We start from the raw sequence: 20,606 nt of genomic DNA on the forward strand, positions 1-20,606 counted from the left end.
ACAGGTCGAAGATGGGATGGGGTTAAACCCTGTCAAAAAATAAAAGTCAGCAGCTCCAAAATCTGTAACTGCTGACTTTTAAAAAACAGCCACTTACCTGTCCCTCGGTCCCGTGGTGTGTCCCCCGCAGCCTGTTTCATTGGCCGTCCTGGATTCCTGGAGGCTGGCATCTTCAATGTGGGCACCCAGCTGTGATAGCTTGCGGCTTCACAGCCGGGTACCCACTGCGCATGCGCAAGTAGTGCTGCACTTCATGAATGGTCCTGTAGTCTTCTGGGACCTGTCACCTGTCCCAAAAGACTACAGGGAGGGAGGACACCTTCCGCTTCTGAATGCCTTGGTGATTGGACCGGAAGTGGGAGCGGGTACCTGTCAAATTTCCATTATGTATCACTATGATGGCCCAGCTGACTGGCCTATACAAATGTGCAGGAAGTTACTGTGCTGTGAACGCCTCGGCATCTGGTTATGCCAAGTCTCGGAGGTTCCACCAAGTACTTCTAGGTGCCACTTTTGTTTGTCAAAGATCCCTGGAGAAAACTTTGAGATTCTGGACAGTATGACCACACTAATGTCCAAGTAAAGTGACAAATCAGCTTTAAATCTTGACAAACTAGTTAACTATCGTTGATATTTAGAACTGAGTTTGTTGTTTTACTTGAACATTAGTGTTGTCATACTGTCCAAAATCTCCAACTGCAAGCATGAGTTACCCTTGAACAATTTATTCAGAGAAGTAGCAATGTTTCTTACATAAGCTGAGTAACTGGGGTATACAAGATTACATTGAAGAGCTTTTTAACTGCACTTCTGGGCATTTGACGTAATTAAAATGTATTCTTGTTTTCTTGTGACTGCAGTTAGAAATGCAGATTCTTTTTTTTTTTTTTATTATTATTGCCAACCAACTAAGTCATGAATAAAGAATTTTAGCATGACCCAATTTAATGTTCTTCAAACTTCCTGGCGCCCCAGTTCAGCAACTGGAACGTTTTTCGCTAATCTGGTGTTCTCATTTTCTTTAAAGGGTCTGCGTTCCCCGATCTGCATTGACACTGAATAGTTCGTACCGAGGGGCCTGCAGACACACTACAGACTCATTTAGCATGGTCATGACAGGACCGTGGCTACAGCAGGGACTTCTTACTTCTAACTTCTCAGCAAACATTAACTTGATTTTGTGCCCCAGCTCACTGAACCAGCAACTGTACAGAGGTTCATTGAACCAGAGTGGCTGGGCTGTCGCGATTAAAGCTTTGCATACTTAGTAACCTGGAATCCACACACTAATTAAAAGCATTAATCAGACTGTGGTCTCCAAGGGTAGAAACTGCGTTTGATGGTCTTTCAGCCATGGCGTGTATACCCTAGATGCATTTAAGGTATTTTTTCCATTATTGTAGATACTGGTAAATTAATAGTTACAGGCAAATGGTGTTATAGCAACCCAGTTGAGCGTATTCAGTATTAAATGTGTCCAATCATAGAAATGAAGCAGTGCAGAACTTAAGCAGAGGAAAGCCAACTGGAATTATCATGTTTTTTCAGTATATAGTCCTCTATTTCAGAGAATAATAACAAGCTGAACTCCAGGCAGATGTAAAAGACACAAATGCTCTGTATTCATTAATACAATCATAGCAACACTGTAAAGCAGCAAGAAGTGCTCCATCACACTGCCAATGCTTGTGGTCCCATGGTGGCTTCACTGATCAGAAGGTGACAACACCTTGACATTTAGTAGTCTGCATACAGCATTGTCACCCTGAGAGCGCAAATTATTTTATTATTTTATTTTATTACAGGTACTTATATAGTGCCATCAATTTCCGCAGAGCTTTACATATATATTGTACATTCACATCAGTCCCTAACACTGTACAAGGGGTGTACAATCTAAGGTCCCTAATGTGACGATCGCGGCGTCAGACCCCTGCTCTTCTCACCAAACTCGTAACCGAAGGACTAGCCAATCTAAAACCGTGATGTCACGTGCGTAACAATGGCACACGAAGCTTCGCCCTGCACACAGATTTTCCAGCTAATGGACCACAGTCTGTGTACCGGCAGCCTGGAAGCGATTGTTACTGGGTCAGGTTAATTACGCAATTAACCCTTCACACTGCCACCACCTCCTTTTTGTACAGAGAAAGAGGAAACTCGGCAATATCAGCAATAACACTATAATGGTTGAAAGAATCGTCTGTATACCACTGTCACCGCAGGTATACAGACTAGAAAGTTATAATGAAGCAAGAGATCCTGATCTGCATACTTATTCAATGTCAGTAAATCAGAAAGCACTGAAGTGGCAGGAGCAGAACGACAATCCGGGAACTAGCATTTTCAGAAGCAGAGGGTAGCACAGTTCCTAACTGCAGGTTTAATTTAAGGTCCCATTCACACCACCATGTGACTATTCAATGAAACCCCAAACAAATCTTAATGCACCTGTGTTGCAGTGTATTGTAATGCACTGCAAATTCAAATCACAGCAGGTATACTTTTAGGTTTGTTGTGGTGCCTTAGGCAAACCATTTAAATGAATTGGTTGCTTTAAGGTAGAACTCCAGCCAAACATAACAAGATAATAATGAGTAGGCCTATAAAATAATAACATAACTAGGGTTTGCTGAAATATTCACCTTCAGCCATGGTTCACACTGATGCGGTGTGGAATTTTCAGTGTTTTCAGTGTGAATTCTGCACCGCACCCCGTTCATGCGAACAGCTGCGGGTATATATGTTAAGTTAACAACACCCTGAAAGTGGTCCGCAAAATGCTGTGCGATGTGTAGATTTGGATCACATAGTTGAGAATACCCAAGCTATCCGATGCAGGACCCAAAAAAGGGTCCTGCATGTTTTTGGTGCGGGTGCAGTCCGATTACAGCCATACAAAATGTATGGCTCCAGTCACACCGCACACAAATCACATGTGATTTGCAGAGGAATGCAGTGCAGTTCCTGTGCGAATCACATTCGATATACCGCACCGCATATGTGTGAACCCAGGCTCAATTTAAAAATATCCCCTGCAGTTCTTTTTTCTGTCTCTATTTGTCCTATAGTCTGATGGCTAGCATCAGTTAACCCACTTCCTGTGAGCCCAGGTGATTCCAGATCTGCCCCAGCCTGGGAATGGAAAGTGTAATGAGATTGCAGAGGATTAACCCTTTAGGTTCCACAGTGAGTGTAACAAGCATGCTTTACTGCATATACAGACAGATTTTAGTAACACTTTAAGGCCACCTTCACACCCCTGCAATGTTTTGCGGTGCATTTAACGTATAGTATTTTGTGAATTAACATGTGTTGCATTAAGGAAGTCCATCCATAAGTGTAGATTTTGATGTGTGTCTAAATCTATGTTTCCTCTGAAGCACAATATGCATTCGGGTCCTGCTTCAGAGGTGATTGACAGGCATTGAGGAGGCCTCATTGCTGCATGTTTGATCCTCATTTTTACCAACAAACGTGGCAAAACTATGTGCATTGCACAGGTTTACATGGCTTGCCCCAAAAGTAAAGCATCGCTTCTGCGACATGTAACCCCCCCCAGTTCACTGCTTATATGAGCTTAAAGTGGGGCGATTGCGGGGCAGCAAAAATGCAGCTCAACCGCAGATTTTTACCACCCCCATCTGCAAATCTAAATAAGGCCTAATGAAAGTGCTGGCAATGCACCAGAAAGCACGAAATATCAGCTATGTCCCTTTTTTATGAACGCATTGCTCCACGGGGCACAGGTGATTCCATGGGCATTGCTGCCAGGTCACGTTTGCAAGGTGCATTGAGGCCCTACAGGAGAGATCATACCTTACTATGTATCGCAGTAAAGCACACATTAGCGCAGTGCACAGATGTGAAGACAACCCTAAAGCCTCTATCCAGCCAAAAATATTTTGTTCTACTTTTGTGTGCAGAAGAGTTAAAATTGCAGACAGGAGTTTATTTGTGAAACTTTCCTTCACTTTCTGTCCTTGTGACACCCATACAGGGAATGGGAGATCACTTGACACTAGCACAGAAAGAAATCAAAAGTGAGATGCAGGTATAGCCAGCTTACACCTGGGAGAGTTGGCAATGCTGGATTGTCTGGACCCCCCATGGATTGACATTACAGCTCTCTCATTCTATTCTAACATTGATTTGATTGGGGATATGTATGGACAATTAACCCCTTCACACCTAAGGGTAAAACAAATCTAAATGCCTAAGCACAATTTTGCAATGTTGAATGTGCAATGTGTTAGGAAAACTGTATATATCATCACAACTGCTTTGTACATCCAGGTGAATTATACCGCATTTTTTTCAGGACAAAGTGGGCTTTCATTTGGTGGTAAATGGTAATGGATATTTCCTGATTTTTTTTTATTATCAAAGGAAAACTGACCCAAAATAATACAAAAAAAATGTTTTTCTTTATTTAGCTGTATGTTTCTTGTTACTACCATAGCCTACCACCAAAGAACAACCCAAAATAAATTCTCCAGCTCTTGACGATCGCAGCCATACCATATATGTGTATGTTATTTGCTGTTTGTACCCGTAGTACAGCCCAGAAACAATAGTGCGCATTTTGCTTTTGTCTTTTTTTTTTTTACCTAAAACACACTGACACCAATTTTTTTAAATCCTGACCTTTGACCCTGACCTTGACCCAAACACTAACCCTGGCACTGAACTAGATCAAACATTGATCTAGGTATTTTATTCTTTATTTTTTAAATATTTATCTTTTTTTTTTTTTTTAACAAAAAAATGTTTTCTCTCTATGCCAGGAGTTAGAGAGATACAATGTATCTCTCTCCTCCATTCATAGAGAGAGGGAAATAAACAAGGGGACTGGGCTGTACAGTGACTGATCACTGTGATAGCCAATCAGAGGCTATCACTGCGATTATGTGACACAGAATCGGGAGTTCCGGGTCCCGATCGTTAGAACGATCTCAGTGACACCGCGGTCTTTGTTCTGGGAGCGCGTTGTGCAGCGCGCTCCCAGCACAAACACAGGTACGCAAATATGCGGCCCCACGGAAAAAAACAGTTCTGTGAGGCCGCATATTTGTGTGATGTTGGCGTCAAGGGGTTAAACAGGACAACTTTGAAGGTGTATGCTTTTGGAAGGTGCAAGTATATTTATTAATTGACTTTATAAATCCTCGGAGACATATAGATTCTATGTTCTCTGGAAATGAATACAGTTCATGAAACATGTTGAGAGTCCAGTACAATCCCATTAGTAATTTATACCAAGATCTAACATGAATACTATACATTAATGATTGGGCCCTGGGGAATATGGCCTTGCAAGATATGACAAGCCTTTTATTTATTGAACAGATTTGAAAGCATTGTTAATAAAACATTTGATTTCAGCTCTGATGATATTGGATTGAGTATGATTATGGGACCTGCAAAGTCCCATCAAAACCTCGTGCACACAAATACAATATAATACCCAATTTTTGGTACAATATAAAAGATATAAAAGAACCATATCCATATATATATGCATAAAACAAAATTACACATATATATGCTGTAATCACACGTGCCTGTTGTGAAGTGAAATAATCATAATAATGGTACAAACGAAAATATATCTCAAAGTCCAAAAAATATTATTGGTGACAAAACAGTAAACAGTGCTTCCAAATAATACTGTTAGTGACCACAGGTGAAACTCGTGCAGATTTCTGGGTGTGTACAAATCTGAGAATCCAACCACCATCTGGATTAGCCTCTCACCTCATCCCTTCGACCCTTGCGGATCAAAGAGCAGTAGTGGATCCCTCTCACGGATTCTCCAAGCACCAAAACACTCCAAAGGCAGTTTTCTCAGGATATAGTATTCCCACTCTGGCTCTTCTCCAGGAAAAGTTGTAGTTTCAATCTCTCAAATGAGACAAAGGAATCCTCCCATAGTGTAGTATATTTAATTATACCATAGGAACAGATAACATTTTTGCATTAAAACTTACGTAGCAGCCAGTCCAAGAAAATGATGATTTGATATAAGGGTAGTTTGTTTATATACGTTTTTTAAGGATAAGGTATACAGATTGTAGTAGGTGCATTATTATACAGTGTTCGGTTGATCCCTGTATATATGTGCCCGCTGTAGTCATTAGCATGTAGTATTTACATAGGAGTCCCCAGTGGTCTTCAGTGTTATGGCCGCGGAAAGTAGTGGTGGAATGATGTTGAGGAAAACCCCTCCCACGAGGGTGGTTCCTCTTAACAGGATGGGTATTTAAAGCGAGATCGTCACTGTGATTGACAGCCCTGATGAAGTCACATGACACTGTGACGCAACGCGTCGGCTTGACGTGGTGACGTATTTCCGGCGTGGCGGCCATCTTGGTACACCTGTGCATCCAGCTGTACACCCAAACAGATATATCCTCATTTGAAAGCATGAGGTTTTTCTTGGACTGGCTGCTACGTAAGTTTTAATGCAAAAATGTTATCTGTTCCTATGGTATAATTAAATATACTACACTATGGGGGGATTCCTTTGTCTCATTTGAGAGATTGATACTACAACTTTTCCTGGAGAAGAGCCAGAGTGGGAATACTATATCCTGAGAAAACTGCCTTTGGAGTGTTTTGGTGCTTGGAGGATCCGTGAGAGGGATCCACTACTGCTCTTTGATCCGCAAGGGTCGAAGGGATGAGGTGAGAGGCTAATCCAGATGGTGGTTGGATTCTCAGATTTGTACACACCCAGAAATCTGCACGAGTTTCACCTATGGTCACTAACAGTATTATTTGGAAGCACTGTTTACTGTTTTGTCACCAATAATATTTTTTGGACTTTGAGATATATTTTCGTTTGTACCATTATTATGATTATTTCACTTCACAACAGGCACGTGTGATTACAGCATATATATGTGTAATTTTGTTTTATGCATATATATATGGATATGGTTCTTTTACATGTTTTTTCACATGTTTTGAGCTATCCACTTTATTTGTGTTGATGATATTATTAACAAGCACTTATTGATATGTATTGTTAACACCGTCACATTTTATCTAATTTAACTTATTTGATATTTTGGGATCCCACATTCACATATTTTTATGATTTGAATGTAGCGCTGCATTCCTTATTACTCTTATCTTACGTAATCACTGGTATATGATTTAATGTTAGCAGCTCCCTCTGGGATTTATACACATATTTATTTTGTTTATTATTTTTTAGGTTTAAAAACACTTGGGAGCGCAGGAGGTTCACACCATCACTAATATAAAAGATGATGTTGTGTTGAGTAAAGAGATACCAATTTCAAATTGCATGCACCCAAGAAATGGCAACAAACTACAGTACCTAATTTTAAGGATGCACCGAAATTTCGGTGGCCAAAACATTTTGGCCAAAAACACCCCTTTCAGCCATCAGCCAAAATTTAAAAAAAAAGAACCAATACAGGTGCCGAAAACCCCCGCCTGCCCACTGCCACCACTGGCCACCGCTTGGTAACTCTCAGCCTCACCTGAGAAACCATCAAGTGATCCCGATGCTGGGCATAGAGATGAGTGAAGATGGCCTCCACTCATCTCTATGCCCTTGGAGGACCGGAGTGATGTCACTTCCGGTTCCGGACATTTTTTTTTTTAGGAGGAGTAGATCAATGCTTTTTTTTTTTATCCAATGCTTTACCTGTCACTAATTATTTCTATCACAAGGGATGCATGCATTTCTTGGGATAAGAATAAAAGTGATTAACATTTATTTTAAAGAGACAGAGTAAAAAATAAATAAATTAAAAAAAAAAAAGTTTAAAGTGCCCCCGTCCCCCCCGTGATCGCACATAGTGGTGAACACATACGTAGGCCATGCCCACATATGTAAATGGTGTTTAAACCACACACATGAGGTATCGCCAAGAACGTCAGAGCGAGAGCAATAATTCTTGCAGTAGATCTCCTCTGTAACTTTACACTGCTAACCTGTAGAAATTTTTAAAGCATCACCCATGGAGATTTTTAAGTACCTCAGTTTCACACCATTCCACGAGCGTGCAACATTTTAAAGTGTAACATGTTGGGTATCTATTTACTCGCCGTAACATCCTCTTTCATATTTTACAAAAAAATTTGGGTATATATTATTTTTTTGTACTTTTTAATCAAAGTATTTTTTTAAAATATATATTCATTTTTTAAAAACTGCGCATTTCAGTTTCGGTTTTCAGTTAAGTGCATTTTGAATTTCGGCACCAGAATTTTCATTTCGGTGAACTACTACCTAATCTTTTCCACAGGTGACGCATTAAAGTGGTTGCAAAGACTAAATATTTTTTTTTTACCTTAATGCATGCTCTGCATTAAGGTAAAAAAAGCCTGTTATGTGCAGCTCCTGCCCCCCTCCAATATACTTATGTGAGCCCAGTCTTGATCCAGCGCTGTGCCCGAGAGCAGCGGCACTGCTCTATCTCTCCCTACTTGGCTCCTACTATTGTCAATCAAATGCAGTGAAGAAGAGGGATTGGAGGGCAGAGCCAGGCCGCTCTGTGTGTGTCAGTAGATGCACACAGTGTAGCTTGGGATCAAGCCCACATGAGTGTTCCCATAGCAAGCAGCTTGCTATAGAGGTACTCGGAAGGCAGTATGAGCCAGGTGCATCGCCAGGAAACCCCAGAAGAGGAGGATTGAGGCTGTAATTATACATGTTTGTAATTTTTAAAAAATAAAAAGGAACCTTTACAATCACTTTAAAAGCCTTTCTAGGTTATCAATGTAGAGTTAATCGTGAATGATGGCCCTAGAATCATTGCCCTCACCCTGACGTTCGTGATGATACCTGACGTGTCATGACTACAAGTGTATCTAAATTTAAAATGTATATTTGTAGTTTTGGATGAAGTTTGGAAGGGTTAGAACCCCTGTTACATTTATTTTTCTGTTTCTCCATTATGGGGATTCTATTTGCCCTGATGACTATTGTCACAGAGAGACAGTCATTGAGACAGAAAGTGATGGAAACTCCAAAAATATTGAGTTGTCACCAGAACAGGAACAAAGAGAAAATTTCCAATGGGGTAAATTGCTCCAGTAACAACTTCCCTTACTGCAAAGAGATTTCAGCTCACTTCCTGATGTGTCTCTGAAGACACAGGCAGCCAAAAAAATGCTGACAGGGAATGTAGCTTTTCCTCACCCTATCCATGTTTAAAAAAATTAATTGTGGCTTTAGACACACCTTAATAATATACCCATACTGTGTGGTATCCCAGTTACCACCTATATACTGGGTATTCCCTCATATAGACTCTCTGATGATCAGAGTGGCTGCCTTAGGTTGGTCTTTGGAAAAGACTAAAAATGGGTAAATGATAGGACAGGAAATACAGTAGTAAGAAAGAGAAGAAAACGAAAAGGGTGAGAAGAAAAAGGCGGAGTTGTTATTTCTGACACAAAGCAGCCTATGAATGTTCTGCTCTACTCTTGTACATTTTAAGACAATGGATCAAAGCGCAGTAAAGAACCATCCGTATGAGGAAAAATAGTGCATATGCCTGAACACCACATTGCTGCTGTGTTAGCACATATAGTGAACCAATAGCTTGACAAAAGGAACAGAGCTGTGAGAGTGGCTACAGTTGAATCTCGCTGGGAGGTGTACATTTATTGTAATACCAGTTGGTATGAATCACAAGGAATGAAAGGAATGACTGGGCTAGAATGGATGGCCCATCCACTCTGATATGGGTGGTATGAGACAAGGGGTTCTCCTGTCACTGGTGATGGACCACGGCGTCCCGGAATGACGTCACCACGGTCTACAGAGGAAGCGAGAGGGAGGATCCAGTGCTGGAACGCAAGCCAAGGTGGAGGTCGGTAACCTGGACCACGCATTTCGCATCAATGCGCCTTGTCCAGGTTACCGGCCTTCATCTTGGCTTGCGTTCCAGCATTGGATCCTCCCTCCCGCTTCCTCTGTAGACCTCGGTGACATCATTCCGGGACACTGCGGACATGTGGTCCATCACCAGTGACAGGAGAACCCCTTGTCTTATACCACCCATATCGGAGCAGACGGGCCGTCCTTCCTGGCCCAGGCATTCCTTGTGATTCATACCAACTTGTACATTTTACCCTGTGAATGGGGTCTCATCACTTTATATGACTGCAAACAGCCCCCAGGGAGCAAAATGAGTAATGATTGTCCTTTCTCCCTTTCCTAGGCAATTTATAAAATGGTGGGCACTGTGATCATGATGAAAATGAACGAGGACGGCTTGACGCCTGAACAGAGGGTAGACAAGATTTTCAGCAAGATGGATAAGAACAAAGATGACCAGATCACGCTGGATGAGTTCAAAGAAGCCGCAAAGAGCGACCCTTCCATCGTATTACTGCTCCAGTGTGACATTCAAAAATGAGCTCGCCTCCACCGGCGCGTTTCGGACTGCACAGAAATGTCAATGTTCCATTCAGTTTGCAGCTATCTCCACAATGAAAACCGAAAAAAAAATTAACAAAAATAATTGCTTGGACTACCTATAAATGGACTTGCTTCTTGTGTTTGAGACACTCGTGTGCATGAGAATGTCATTTGCTAAAGAATTTTAAAAGTATATATAATATATATAAATATATATTAAAAAAACGATAAAAAAATACGGAAAAAAAAAACAACTGCCACAATGTGAAGTGTGCAATGTAATTTCATAAGTCCCTAAAGCTTGTGCATCAGTAATGTACCGCATAATATTATTTATTGTTTTACTGATGCTAGCTGTGTGTCTCCTATGTGTTAGTGGTTAGTGATGACACTGATTGCCATGGCGATGTTACTGTTCCGACTAATCCATTTCACCTGCTGTAAAGTAGTTCCAGCAAGGCGGAGGGACACGAACCTCGGCTTATGGATCTGCTCAGTTTGCCCCCCCCTTTTCCCCTTTCCACACCTGTGCTTGTGATGTCGGTGAATTTAAATGTTAATTCATTTGCATGCCTCTTAGGTTTGCCTTAATTCTTACCTCATTTGCACCCTTGAAGAATTCATAAAGAGCCACAATCAAGAGAAAAACTGAACGAACAAATGCAAGTCCCACTGAAACCTTCCCAAAAAATATGAATTCACAGACGCATATATATATAGAGAGGAATATGTATATGTATATATATATATAGAGAGAGAGAGAAATTTCAGTCAAGAGGATATGTATGTTTATGTATATAAATATTATATACATACATGTGTCCATACATAAGATACATAAGATGCCTATATGAGTAGACACAAGCTGTTGTTTTAAAGGGAGCAAATGCAGTATTGACAAATGTATTGATGATGTCTGACTCAATTTTCAAAAGAGGTTGCAATATATGTCCCCAAATAAATAATTTATACCATTTGACTCTTTTCCACACGATATGTGTACTCTGTGAGTTGGGGATCATTTTTCAGTGACTGGAGACCTCAGGTAGACCCAGTACACCACAAAGTTGAGCCTCATTCATCTGCTTGAGATAAGCTCTGAGGAGTGCGGGACTGGGAATAACAAGCAGACATGTTTTTGTAAGATGCTCCTCTTTCTGATTGAACCTTGGGCTGGCGATGGGAAGCCGAGGGACTGCGGGCCGGGGGTGAGGGGAGTCGGCCGCGAAGCAAAGTCCCACGGCCCAGTGGGGAGCTGGCCAGTAGGCCCAATACACCACAAAGTTGGGCCTCATTCATCTGCTTGAGATAATCTCTGAGGAGTGCTGGACTGGGAATAACAAGCAGACATGTTTTTGTAAGATACTCCTCTTTGTGATTGAACTTCAATGGACACAGTGGACAAGAAATAAATAAGGATAATTTCTACTATTTTAAATCAGGATGTTTAGAGAGTATCTTGCATAAACTCATAACTGGCCATGAGTTACGTTCAAGTCCAACTCTGGATACAATAAGCTTACCAGGGTTAAGGCAGCACAACATTCCTTCCTCTCAAAATCAAATCCCTATTATGCAGGCTCTCTTCTACATCATAGCTCATAGCTAAGCTACACAATACCTTTGTAAGCATCCATTGGCCAAGGGCCAGTGAGTATACACTGCTGGGTTCTACAAGTACTCTTTACCTTGGACTGAAGTGTGGGCTGCTTGTAGTCGGTAATTAAAGTTTCATAAAGAATTCAGTTTTTCCGGCTTGTCTTCAGTATTTTTGCTGTTGTAATAAAGGGAACTTGTGAGAATAGAAATATCAGCATTTCCCATGCTAACCCACAGTAAGCTTGAGAGAGGTTGAGATTTAATTCAGAGTTAAAAGGCTGGTATACTTGTTTCAGGTTAGTGGCTCACAAGGTAGTGAAGCCAGGATCAGTCTGAAAGTTCGAGAGCCTGAAAAGAAAATTTAGCAGTAGTTGCTCCCATATTTCTGTCTGCAGGTTCACTTTAAATGTATTAATTTATAGACTGGCCACTACAAAAAGCTCTATTGCACTGCAAACTATTTTTACCTCTCAGTTCATAGACTTGCATTGTGAGGATGAGCAGTAAAGCAGGTAAATATGGCTGCCCCCATATATATTTGCAAAATATATCTAGAAAAAAAAAATCATTTTAAAATGAACAACATAAAATGTCTTAATAATTCATTAAACTGCCTACAGGAGATTGGACTTGTCCCTGAATACTCCCTTGATTGTATGCCGACCGGAGGAGCAAAGACTCTATAGTATTAGTGTAGTCAATACTGCCCTGTCTGAGATCCTGTTGGCCATTCAGATCACCACTTGCTGGGTAACCGCTGTGTACCTTCTAAAGGACCTCACACCCGATACTCCTCAGAACCATGTTTAATGCCTTTAGGTTTGGCTCCCTCCTCTGTATTGTCCAGGGAGGAATTTTTCTGCAGCTATGTCTAAACCTAGGGGAAAAATGTCAGCCATGTCAGCCGAGTCAGAATGCATGGGTCCCAAGTGTGCTCTCCTCCAGAGTCCACCTCTGATTTCGCTATGGATGCTGCTACTCTGCACATTCAACTGAAGATGTTGAGTTTGCCCTATGCTTATGAGTTGGTACATGAGGAGGTGCAGTTGACTGACATCACTCCTAAACCTAAAGATACCATTTTGGTTTTTACTAATGGAGTACTCACATGTCTAGACCTGGAGCAATCTGCGTCTGTAATCTCTAAACATACTAACCTGGGTTTCTTTCAAGGTCCCTAGTCTGTTAAAATGTTTTCATTGCACTCACTACTGCAGTCCATTTTGTAAAATGATTGACCTAATCCAGATAAATTATTTACTCCATCCAAATACTTTACTAAGCAATATCCTATGGGTATGAGGATGGGTTCCTTAAGAAATGAGGCATTCATGTAGTGAATCACCATTTTCTGCTGTTCCTGTGAAAGACGACCCAGAATTTAAAGATCTTGTGGATAAAATGTTATAAGATCTTTCCAAGGCCTTATTCTGCCTGGTGGACCCTGCCCTGTAATGTCTGCCATGTCTGTCTGCCAGATCCTGTGTGTGTGGTCCAAGGATATATTTAGGGATTCTGGATCTATCCTAACTGATACTTCAGACTTCCAGCAACTAGAGCTTATGTCTGTGGCCTTACACTACTGCGCTGATAGGTTAAGGGTTATTATGTGCCAAATATCTAGAATGGGTCTCCTTTCTGTATACATATGGATCCCATTGTTGATCTGTGAATCATCAGTGCAAGAAGCACTTATTTCATATGCTCTTTGATAAGGATTGCCTCTTTGGAGCATTCCTGGAAAAACTTTATCAAAGACATCATAGGAGTAAAAAACAACCTTTTGTCCCAGCAAAAAGAAGGCTAAGCCTCATTCTGGCAAGTCATCTACCTCCGAGGCTAAGAAATGCTCCTTTTGTTTCTTCCAAGCTCAAGGCCAAGCCTGTGACTCCATTCCATCGCAAGTCTTGGACTCCCAAATTCTCCAAGCATGTGAACAAGTCCTCCTCACAATGAGGGATACCTTCACTTACCAGAGTGGAGGGATGTCTGTTAGCTTTTGCAGCGGCCTGGATCCAAGACATTTCAGTCACTTGGCTCTGGTACTTGGTATCCAGGGTCTACAGGCTAGAATGTCAAACTATGCCTCTGCCCTGTTTCATGTTGCCATACCTGCCAACATCTCCACAAAGTCTAGCACACTTCCAGACTGTTTTGGTACAGCATCTTTCTCAAGGGATCGTGGCTATTGTTTCAGAGCATAAACATTTTCAGAATTTCTACTTAAAACTGTTCTTGTTCCTAAAGTGAAAGGGGACATTTATCCTATACTTGATCTAAAGGTCTTCTATACTTTCTTTAGGGTATAAAAACTCCATATGGAATCTATAACGTCAGTCTTTGCTTCCCTCCATCTGGGGGGCTTTCTGGCCCCTGTGGACATCAAGGATGTTTACTTGCATGTCCTAGGCTGTGTGGCACATCAACACTACCTACTTTTTGCAGTGGACACATTATTACCAAATTGTTGCCCTGCCTTTTGGTGTCACTATTTTACTTTAGGTCTTTACCATGCTGCTAGTATAGTGGGATACCTAGACATTGTCAGTCAATGCCAAGTAAACTGTTCAAACTCTGCAGAGGTTTGTGTGGATCCTGAACCTCCAGAATTCAGCTCAATAATTGATCCATCACTTGGAGTATCTAGACCTTCTCCTGGATACTGCTTTGTCCAGGGTTTTCCATCCACAGGAAAAACTCTATAATCTACGCTCCCATGTTTGGACTCTACATTCCAGGAGCCATGCCACCATCTGCTTTTACACAAGGATTCTGTGCTTGCTGATTCCCTCCTTAAAAGCAATTCTGTATGCACAATTCCACTCCAGACCATTACAACTCAACATTCTGGCTGCATGGCACTTCTCTGAACATTTGCATATGCCTGACACCCAAGACCAGGCTGGTCCTGACCGGGTGACTCATGAACACAGGAATGGTCTATTCACCCAGAGATGTTTCTGTTCCAAAGAGCAATGTAACACCCTTCTTCTCAGTTGCTGGCTTTAACAGCCTTCCTGTTGATGCCCAGTTCATAAAAGAGATTACCTTATTCTGTTATCCAAACGCTTCTCAAACCTAGGAAATCAACTCTTGCAAAGTCTACCATCACACCTAGAAAACATATCATTATTATTATACAGAATTTATATAGCGCCAACGGTTTGCTCAGCACTTTACATTATAGTGGGAGACAATACAGTAACAATACAGTTCAATACAAGAGGGATTAGAGGGCCCTGATCCTTGGAGCTTACAATCTAGGAGGGTGGGGTGATTGGTACAGTAGGTAGTCACTGTGGGGGATGGAGTGGTTGGAAGAGTAGAGGATACCAGAATTAGCAGAGGGCGGGATAGGCTTCCCTGAAGAGAAAGGTTTTCAGTGAATGCCGAGAGGAAAGTAGAATAGGTGATAATCTGATAGATTGGGGTAGGGAGTTCCAGAGGATAGGTGACGCCCTGGAGAAGTCTTGGAGATGAGTACGGGAGGAGGAGATAAGGGTGCTAGAGAGTAAGAGGTCTTGCGAGGAGCAGAGTTTACGGTTTGGGTGATATTTAGAGATAAGATCGGTTATGTAAGTTGGGGCAGTGTTGTGGATGGCTTTATATGTCATGGTTAGTGTTTTAAATTTTATCCATTGGGCAACTGGGAGCCAGTGGAGGGATTGGCAGAGAGGGGTGGCGGATACGGAACGGTTAGTGAGGTGGATGAGTCTGTCAGCAGCATTCATGATAGACTGGAGGGGGGATAGTCTACGATGAGATAGGCCAATGAGGAGGGAGTTACAGTAGTCGAGGCGTGATATGACAAGGGAGTGAATGAGTTGCTTAGTGGTTTCTGGGGTTAGGAATGGTCGTATCTTGGAGATGTTGCGGAGGTGAAGTCTACATGATTTTGTCAGCGATTGGATCTGGGGCCTGAAGGACAGATGGGAATCTAGGATTACCCCAAGTACCCTGGCGTGAGGGGATGGACTGAGGATGGTGTTAGCGATAGTTATGGTGAAGTCAGTGGGGGTAGCGCGGGCAGGGGGAATACTAGGAGCTCAGTTTTGGAGATGTTGAGTTTGAGGAAGTGGAGTGCCATCCAGGCCGATATGTCGCTTAGTAGGCTAGCGATGCGGGTGGAAACTGAAGGGGTAAGGTGATTGATAGACAGAAAGATTTGCATGTCATCAGCATATAGATGGTAGTTGAAGCCGTGGGAGTTTATCAAGTGACCAAGGGAGGAGGTGTAGATGGATAAGAGAAGGGGTCCAAGGACAGGACCTTGGGGGACCCCTACAGAGAGAGGGAGTGAGGAGGAGGTGGCAGCGTTATATAGGTAACACTGAAGGAGCACTGTGATAGATAGGAGGAGAACCAACAAGGAGCTTTCATCCCATAAAATACTCTTTGGGATGATTTTTTTTCTTTTCTCTAGTCTGGCCTGGATCAACCATCAAGGGTCAAATGTTGTTCCTGGCAATTCTTTGCTTTCATTATTTAGCAAAAACCCATGTACACTGTGTCGCTGACATTGTTCCACCTATAATTCTCCTAGTGACACCTAGGGACCTCAACTTAGTTCTATTGATCCTTTAGAAATGGCCCTTTGAACATTTCAGAGATATTTCTCTGCCAACACTAACTCACAAAGTAGCTTTCCTCATTGCCATCACCTCTGCAAAGAGAGTTTTGGAGTTAGCGGCCTTATCCTATATGAAAGCCTTTCATGTAAACAGAGAGACAAGGTTCTCTTGAGGCCTCAGACGTTTTTTTCTTTCCAGTGTGGTTTCTTCCTTTCATCTCAATGAGGACATTGTTCTTTCATCTCTGTCTTGCTCTAAGACATCCAAATGAGATTTAATTTAATTGTCTGGATGTGGTACATTTGAGTCTGTCTCTCAATTATAGCCCCTTTTAGATGGACTGACCCTTTTTTGTGATTTCTGAAGGTCCCTGTAAGGGACAGCCTGGATTTGTCAGCTTCTCGTTCAAGCTGATAGACTCAAGTATAGGGTTCCTTGCTTTCCTGTCAAAGTTTACTCCACTAGATCAAATAGTAATATGTAGGCTTTTGAGGATCAGGCATCTGTTTCCCAGATTGCCAAGCCTGCCATGTGGTTTCTGTTACCATGTTTGTGAGGTTTTACCAGGTGAGTGTTCTAACATCATCTGATGTCAGCTTCGGTCATAAGGTATTTCAGTTGACTTTAAGCCTTACTGAGCCCTTGCTATTAGCTGTCATTTACTTGTAGGTCTGTTAGCGTTTGTTTGCTGTGTTACCCATCCCATAGTTTGACTGCTTTTGGATATCCCAGTTTCTCAGAATAACTTCAACCTACAGCTCTTCATTAACAATTAGGAAAACAGGATTTTTGACCTACTGTAAAACACTTTCCTTGAAAGGTCCCACCCTCTGTTCTTAAGATCCACTCCTGATATTGCTTTTCCACGCGACTGGAACATGATGGAACTGTAAGGGGTTATACCTGACTGTCTTACATCTATGACTCTCAGAGTCCAATCTCCTGTAGGCAGCAGCATAAGCCATTCTCTCAGAATCACTTCTACCTCATGCCCATTACTAAACCCCAAGAAAAGGATTTAATGCTAAATCAAAAAGCCTTATCTCTTTTTACCTGTTTATGCATACAAAAACAAAATACGTTTTTGAATCGTTTCTTTTTAAGGACAAGTCTTTTCAAAATACACTTTTTTCCCTTAATATTAATGTATAACCAGCAATCAGTGGATATATTTTTGAAGTTGGATTGGTAAGTAAATTTAAAGCTAAATTATTTTTTATGTTTTGGTGTTGTTTTTTATTGCAGCTTGAGCTTATGCATGAGTGATCCACCTCCATGTTATTTTCTGGTGACCACAGTTACCAGGATCGAAAGTTATAGGAAATACAACATTTTGCAGTTTCCCCCAAAACAGACAGAAATAGGGATATTTGTTCTAATGTTAAATGTCTAAGTGGGGATTTTCTTACTTCTGAGAGATTTCTTTTCACTTCTCGTGTCCCTAGAACAAGTGAAGGGAAAGTTCTCCAATGAGGCACATACAATACTTAGGAGAAATGAGGTGCCTATGGGCACTGGATTTAGTCTGTGTTGAGTAGAAACAGTAAGCTGCTTACTTGGCAATGTATAGATATCACAACATCCTAGGTGTATATACAACAGGTGAAACAATGGGAATGTAAGTGCTCCACTGCTTCAGAAGGGATCTATACCATGGCAGTCTTTATACAGTTGGAATGTTTATTAACCCCTTCATGACAAAGGTCAAAACAAACCTTAGCACACAAGCCCAAGTTTGCAACTTTGGCACGTGTTAGTATAACTGTACATATCATCGCAACTGTTAAGTGTATCCTTCACGGAGGAGAAACAGCATTGGTGGGCTACAGAATGAATAATTGCCGTGAGAGCCAATCAGAGGCTATCACAGCAATTATGTGATTGGGATCTGACTCCCCCAGGTCCCGATCATTAGTAGGAGACTCAGTGCTATTACCGACAGCCCAGTCTTATGAGCAAACTTCCAGCTTCCAGCTGAGAAACATATATATGCAGCCCCCAGGATTCGTAAAGGGGTTAAGGGCTCCAAGAAATTCAACGCATTTCAGAGTTCTGAGTTCTCTTTCATCAGGACTAATAAAAGACATATTTTGTACTGTAAACAAAAAAAAAATAGACATTTAGTTTATATTAATCAAATATAAATATATTATTCCCCCAAAAAGCTCAGCATAAATGAGTACACCCCTATTGAAAAGTAAGATTTTAATTGATATCTCAATGAACACAAGAACAATATTCAAAATTTGGACAAAACTGAGTTTTATAGAACATTTGTTTAGCTCATTACATGAAAGTAAGGTTAATAATATAACTTAGATTACAAAATATTCAGTTTTACTCAAATTAGTTGATGGTAAAATGAATACACCCCACAGCAAAAACTACTACATCTAGTATTTTGTATGACCTCCATGATTTGTAAGGACAGCACCAAGTCTTCTAGGCATGGAATGAACAAGTTGGCGACATATTGCAACATCTATCTTTTTCCATTTTTCAAGAACGACTTCTTGTAAAGCCTGGATGCTGGATGGAGAGTGATGTTCAGATTGTCTCTTCAGAATTCCCCATAGGTGTTCGATTGGGTTCAGATCAGGAGACATACTTGGCCCCTGAATCACTTTTACCTTGTTCTTCTTCAGAAATGCAACAGTGGCCTTAGGTATGTGTTTTGGATCATTGTCCTGTTAGAAAAGTGTACGACGTCCAAGGGTATGGAGTGATGGTAGCATCTTCTCTTTCAATATAGAGCAGTACATCTGTGACTTCATGATACCTTCAATGAAATGCAGCTCCCCAACACCAGCAGTGCTCATGCAGCCCCACAGAGGAACACTGATACCACCATGTTTCACTGTAGGCACCATGCATTTTTCTTTGTACTCCTCACCTTTGTGATGCTGTACAGTTTTGAAACCATCAGTTCCAAACCATTTATCTTGGCCTCATCACTCCAAAGTTCAGAGTCGCAGTAGTCTTCTTTTACAGCATGTCCCCTTGCAAATCCTAGGTGAGCTTTTTTGTGTATGGGCCTTAGGAGAGGTTTCCTTCATGGATGAAACCCATGCATGCCACGCCGTATTGTGTCACAGGAAACAATTACCCCAGTTTGGCTTTCTACTTCTTTATCTATTGAACTAAGCCTTAATTGTAAATCATCTTTGGCAAATAACAAATCTATGAGGGTGCGTATCCCTACGCTCCATCCGGCCAATTGATGAATCTAAAATATAACCTTTATTCAGATATATATAAAATGTATACTCAGCTGTAATTAATGCCTATTGGAATGGAATGTACTGCGCACAACAAAATGACTTGATACCATTGCAATGATTTACCTTACATCCAAATGGTTAACAACAGTCCAAATCAAATACCATACCATTTGGCCATTTTGCCACCATGTGAAGCTAAGCACAACTTTTTCAATTATTTGAATTCTTTATACTCCTGACAAAGTTCCGTTTTTTGAGCGAAACATCTTCTTATAGCCTAAGCCATCTTTATGTAGAGCAATAATTCTTTTTTTCAGATCCTCAGAGAGTTCTTTGCCATGAGGTGATATGTTGAACTTCCAGTGACCAGTATGAGAGAGTGATAACACCATATTTAACACACCTGCTCCCCATTCACACCTGAGATCTTGTAACACTAACAAATCACATGACACTGGGGAGGGAAAATGGCTAATTGGGCCCAATATGGACATTTTCACTTAGGGGTGTACTCACTTTTGTTGCCAGTGGTTTAGACATTAATGGCTGTGTGTTGAGTTATTTTGAGGGCACAGCAAATTTACATTGTTATACAAGCTGTACACTCACTACTTTACATTGTAGCAAAGTGTCATTTCTTCAGTGTTGTCACATGAAAAGATATAATAAAATATTTACAAAAATGTGAGGCGTGGACCAGGGGTGGACTGACAACTCATGGGGCCCCCGGGCAATAGGGGATCATGGGGCCCCTGTGTCCCTGCCCAAACTCAAAAAAGGCTATGAAATAGATACCAGGGGCATCTC

At 41.3% G+C, this 20,606-nt stretch overlaps 1 protein-coding gene across 1 annotated transcript in view; it reads left to right on the plus strand.

Annotated features, from left to right (window-relative positions):
- Positions 1–11,387, plus strand: part of VSNL1 (visinin like 1) — a 256,316-nt gene extending 244,929 nt beyond the window's left edge. The window contains exon 4 of the mRNA XM_089671095.1: positions 10,209–11,387. Within this exon, the coding sequence (XP_089527221.1) occupies positions 10,209–10,406 (198 nt within the window). The 3' untranslated portion in view covers positions 10,407–11,387. The remainder of the gene's footprint in view (positions 1–10,208) is intronic.
- The last annotated feature ends 9,219 nt before the right edge of the window (positions 11,388–20,606 follow it).

Source organism: Staurois parvus, unplaced genomic scaffold, assembly GCF_062004578.1.
Source record: "Staurois parvus isolate SC_StPar_1 unplaced genomic scaffold, SC_StPar_1.0 ptg000098l, whole genome shotgun sequence".
NCBI classification, from domain to species: Eukaryota; Metazoa; Chordata; class Amphibia; order Anura; family Ranidae; genus Staurois; species Staurois parvus.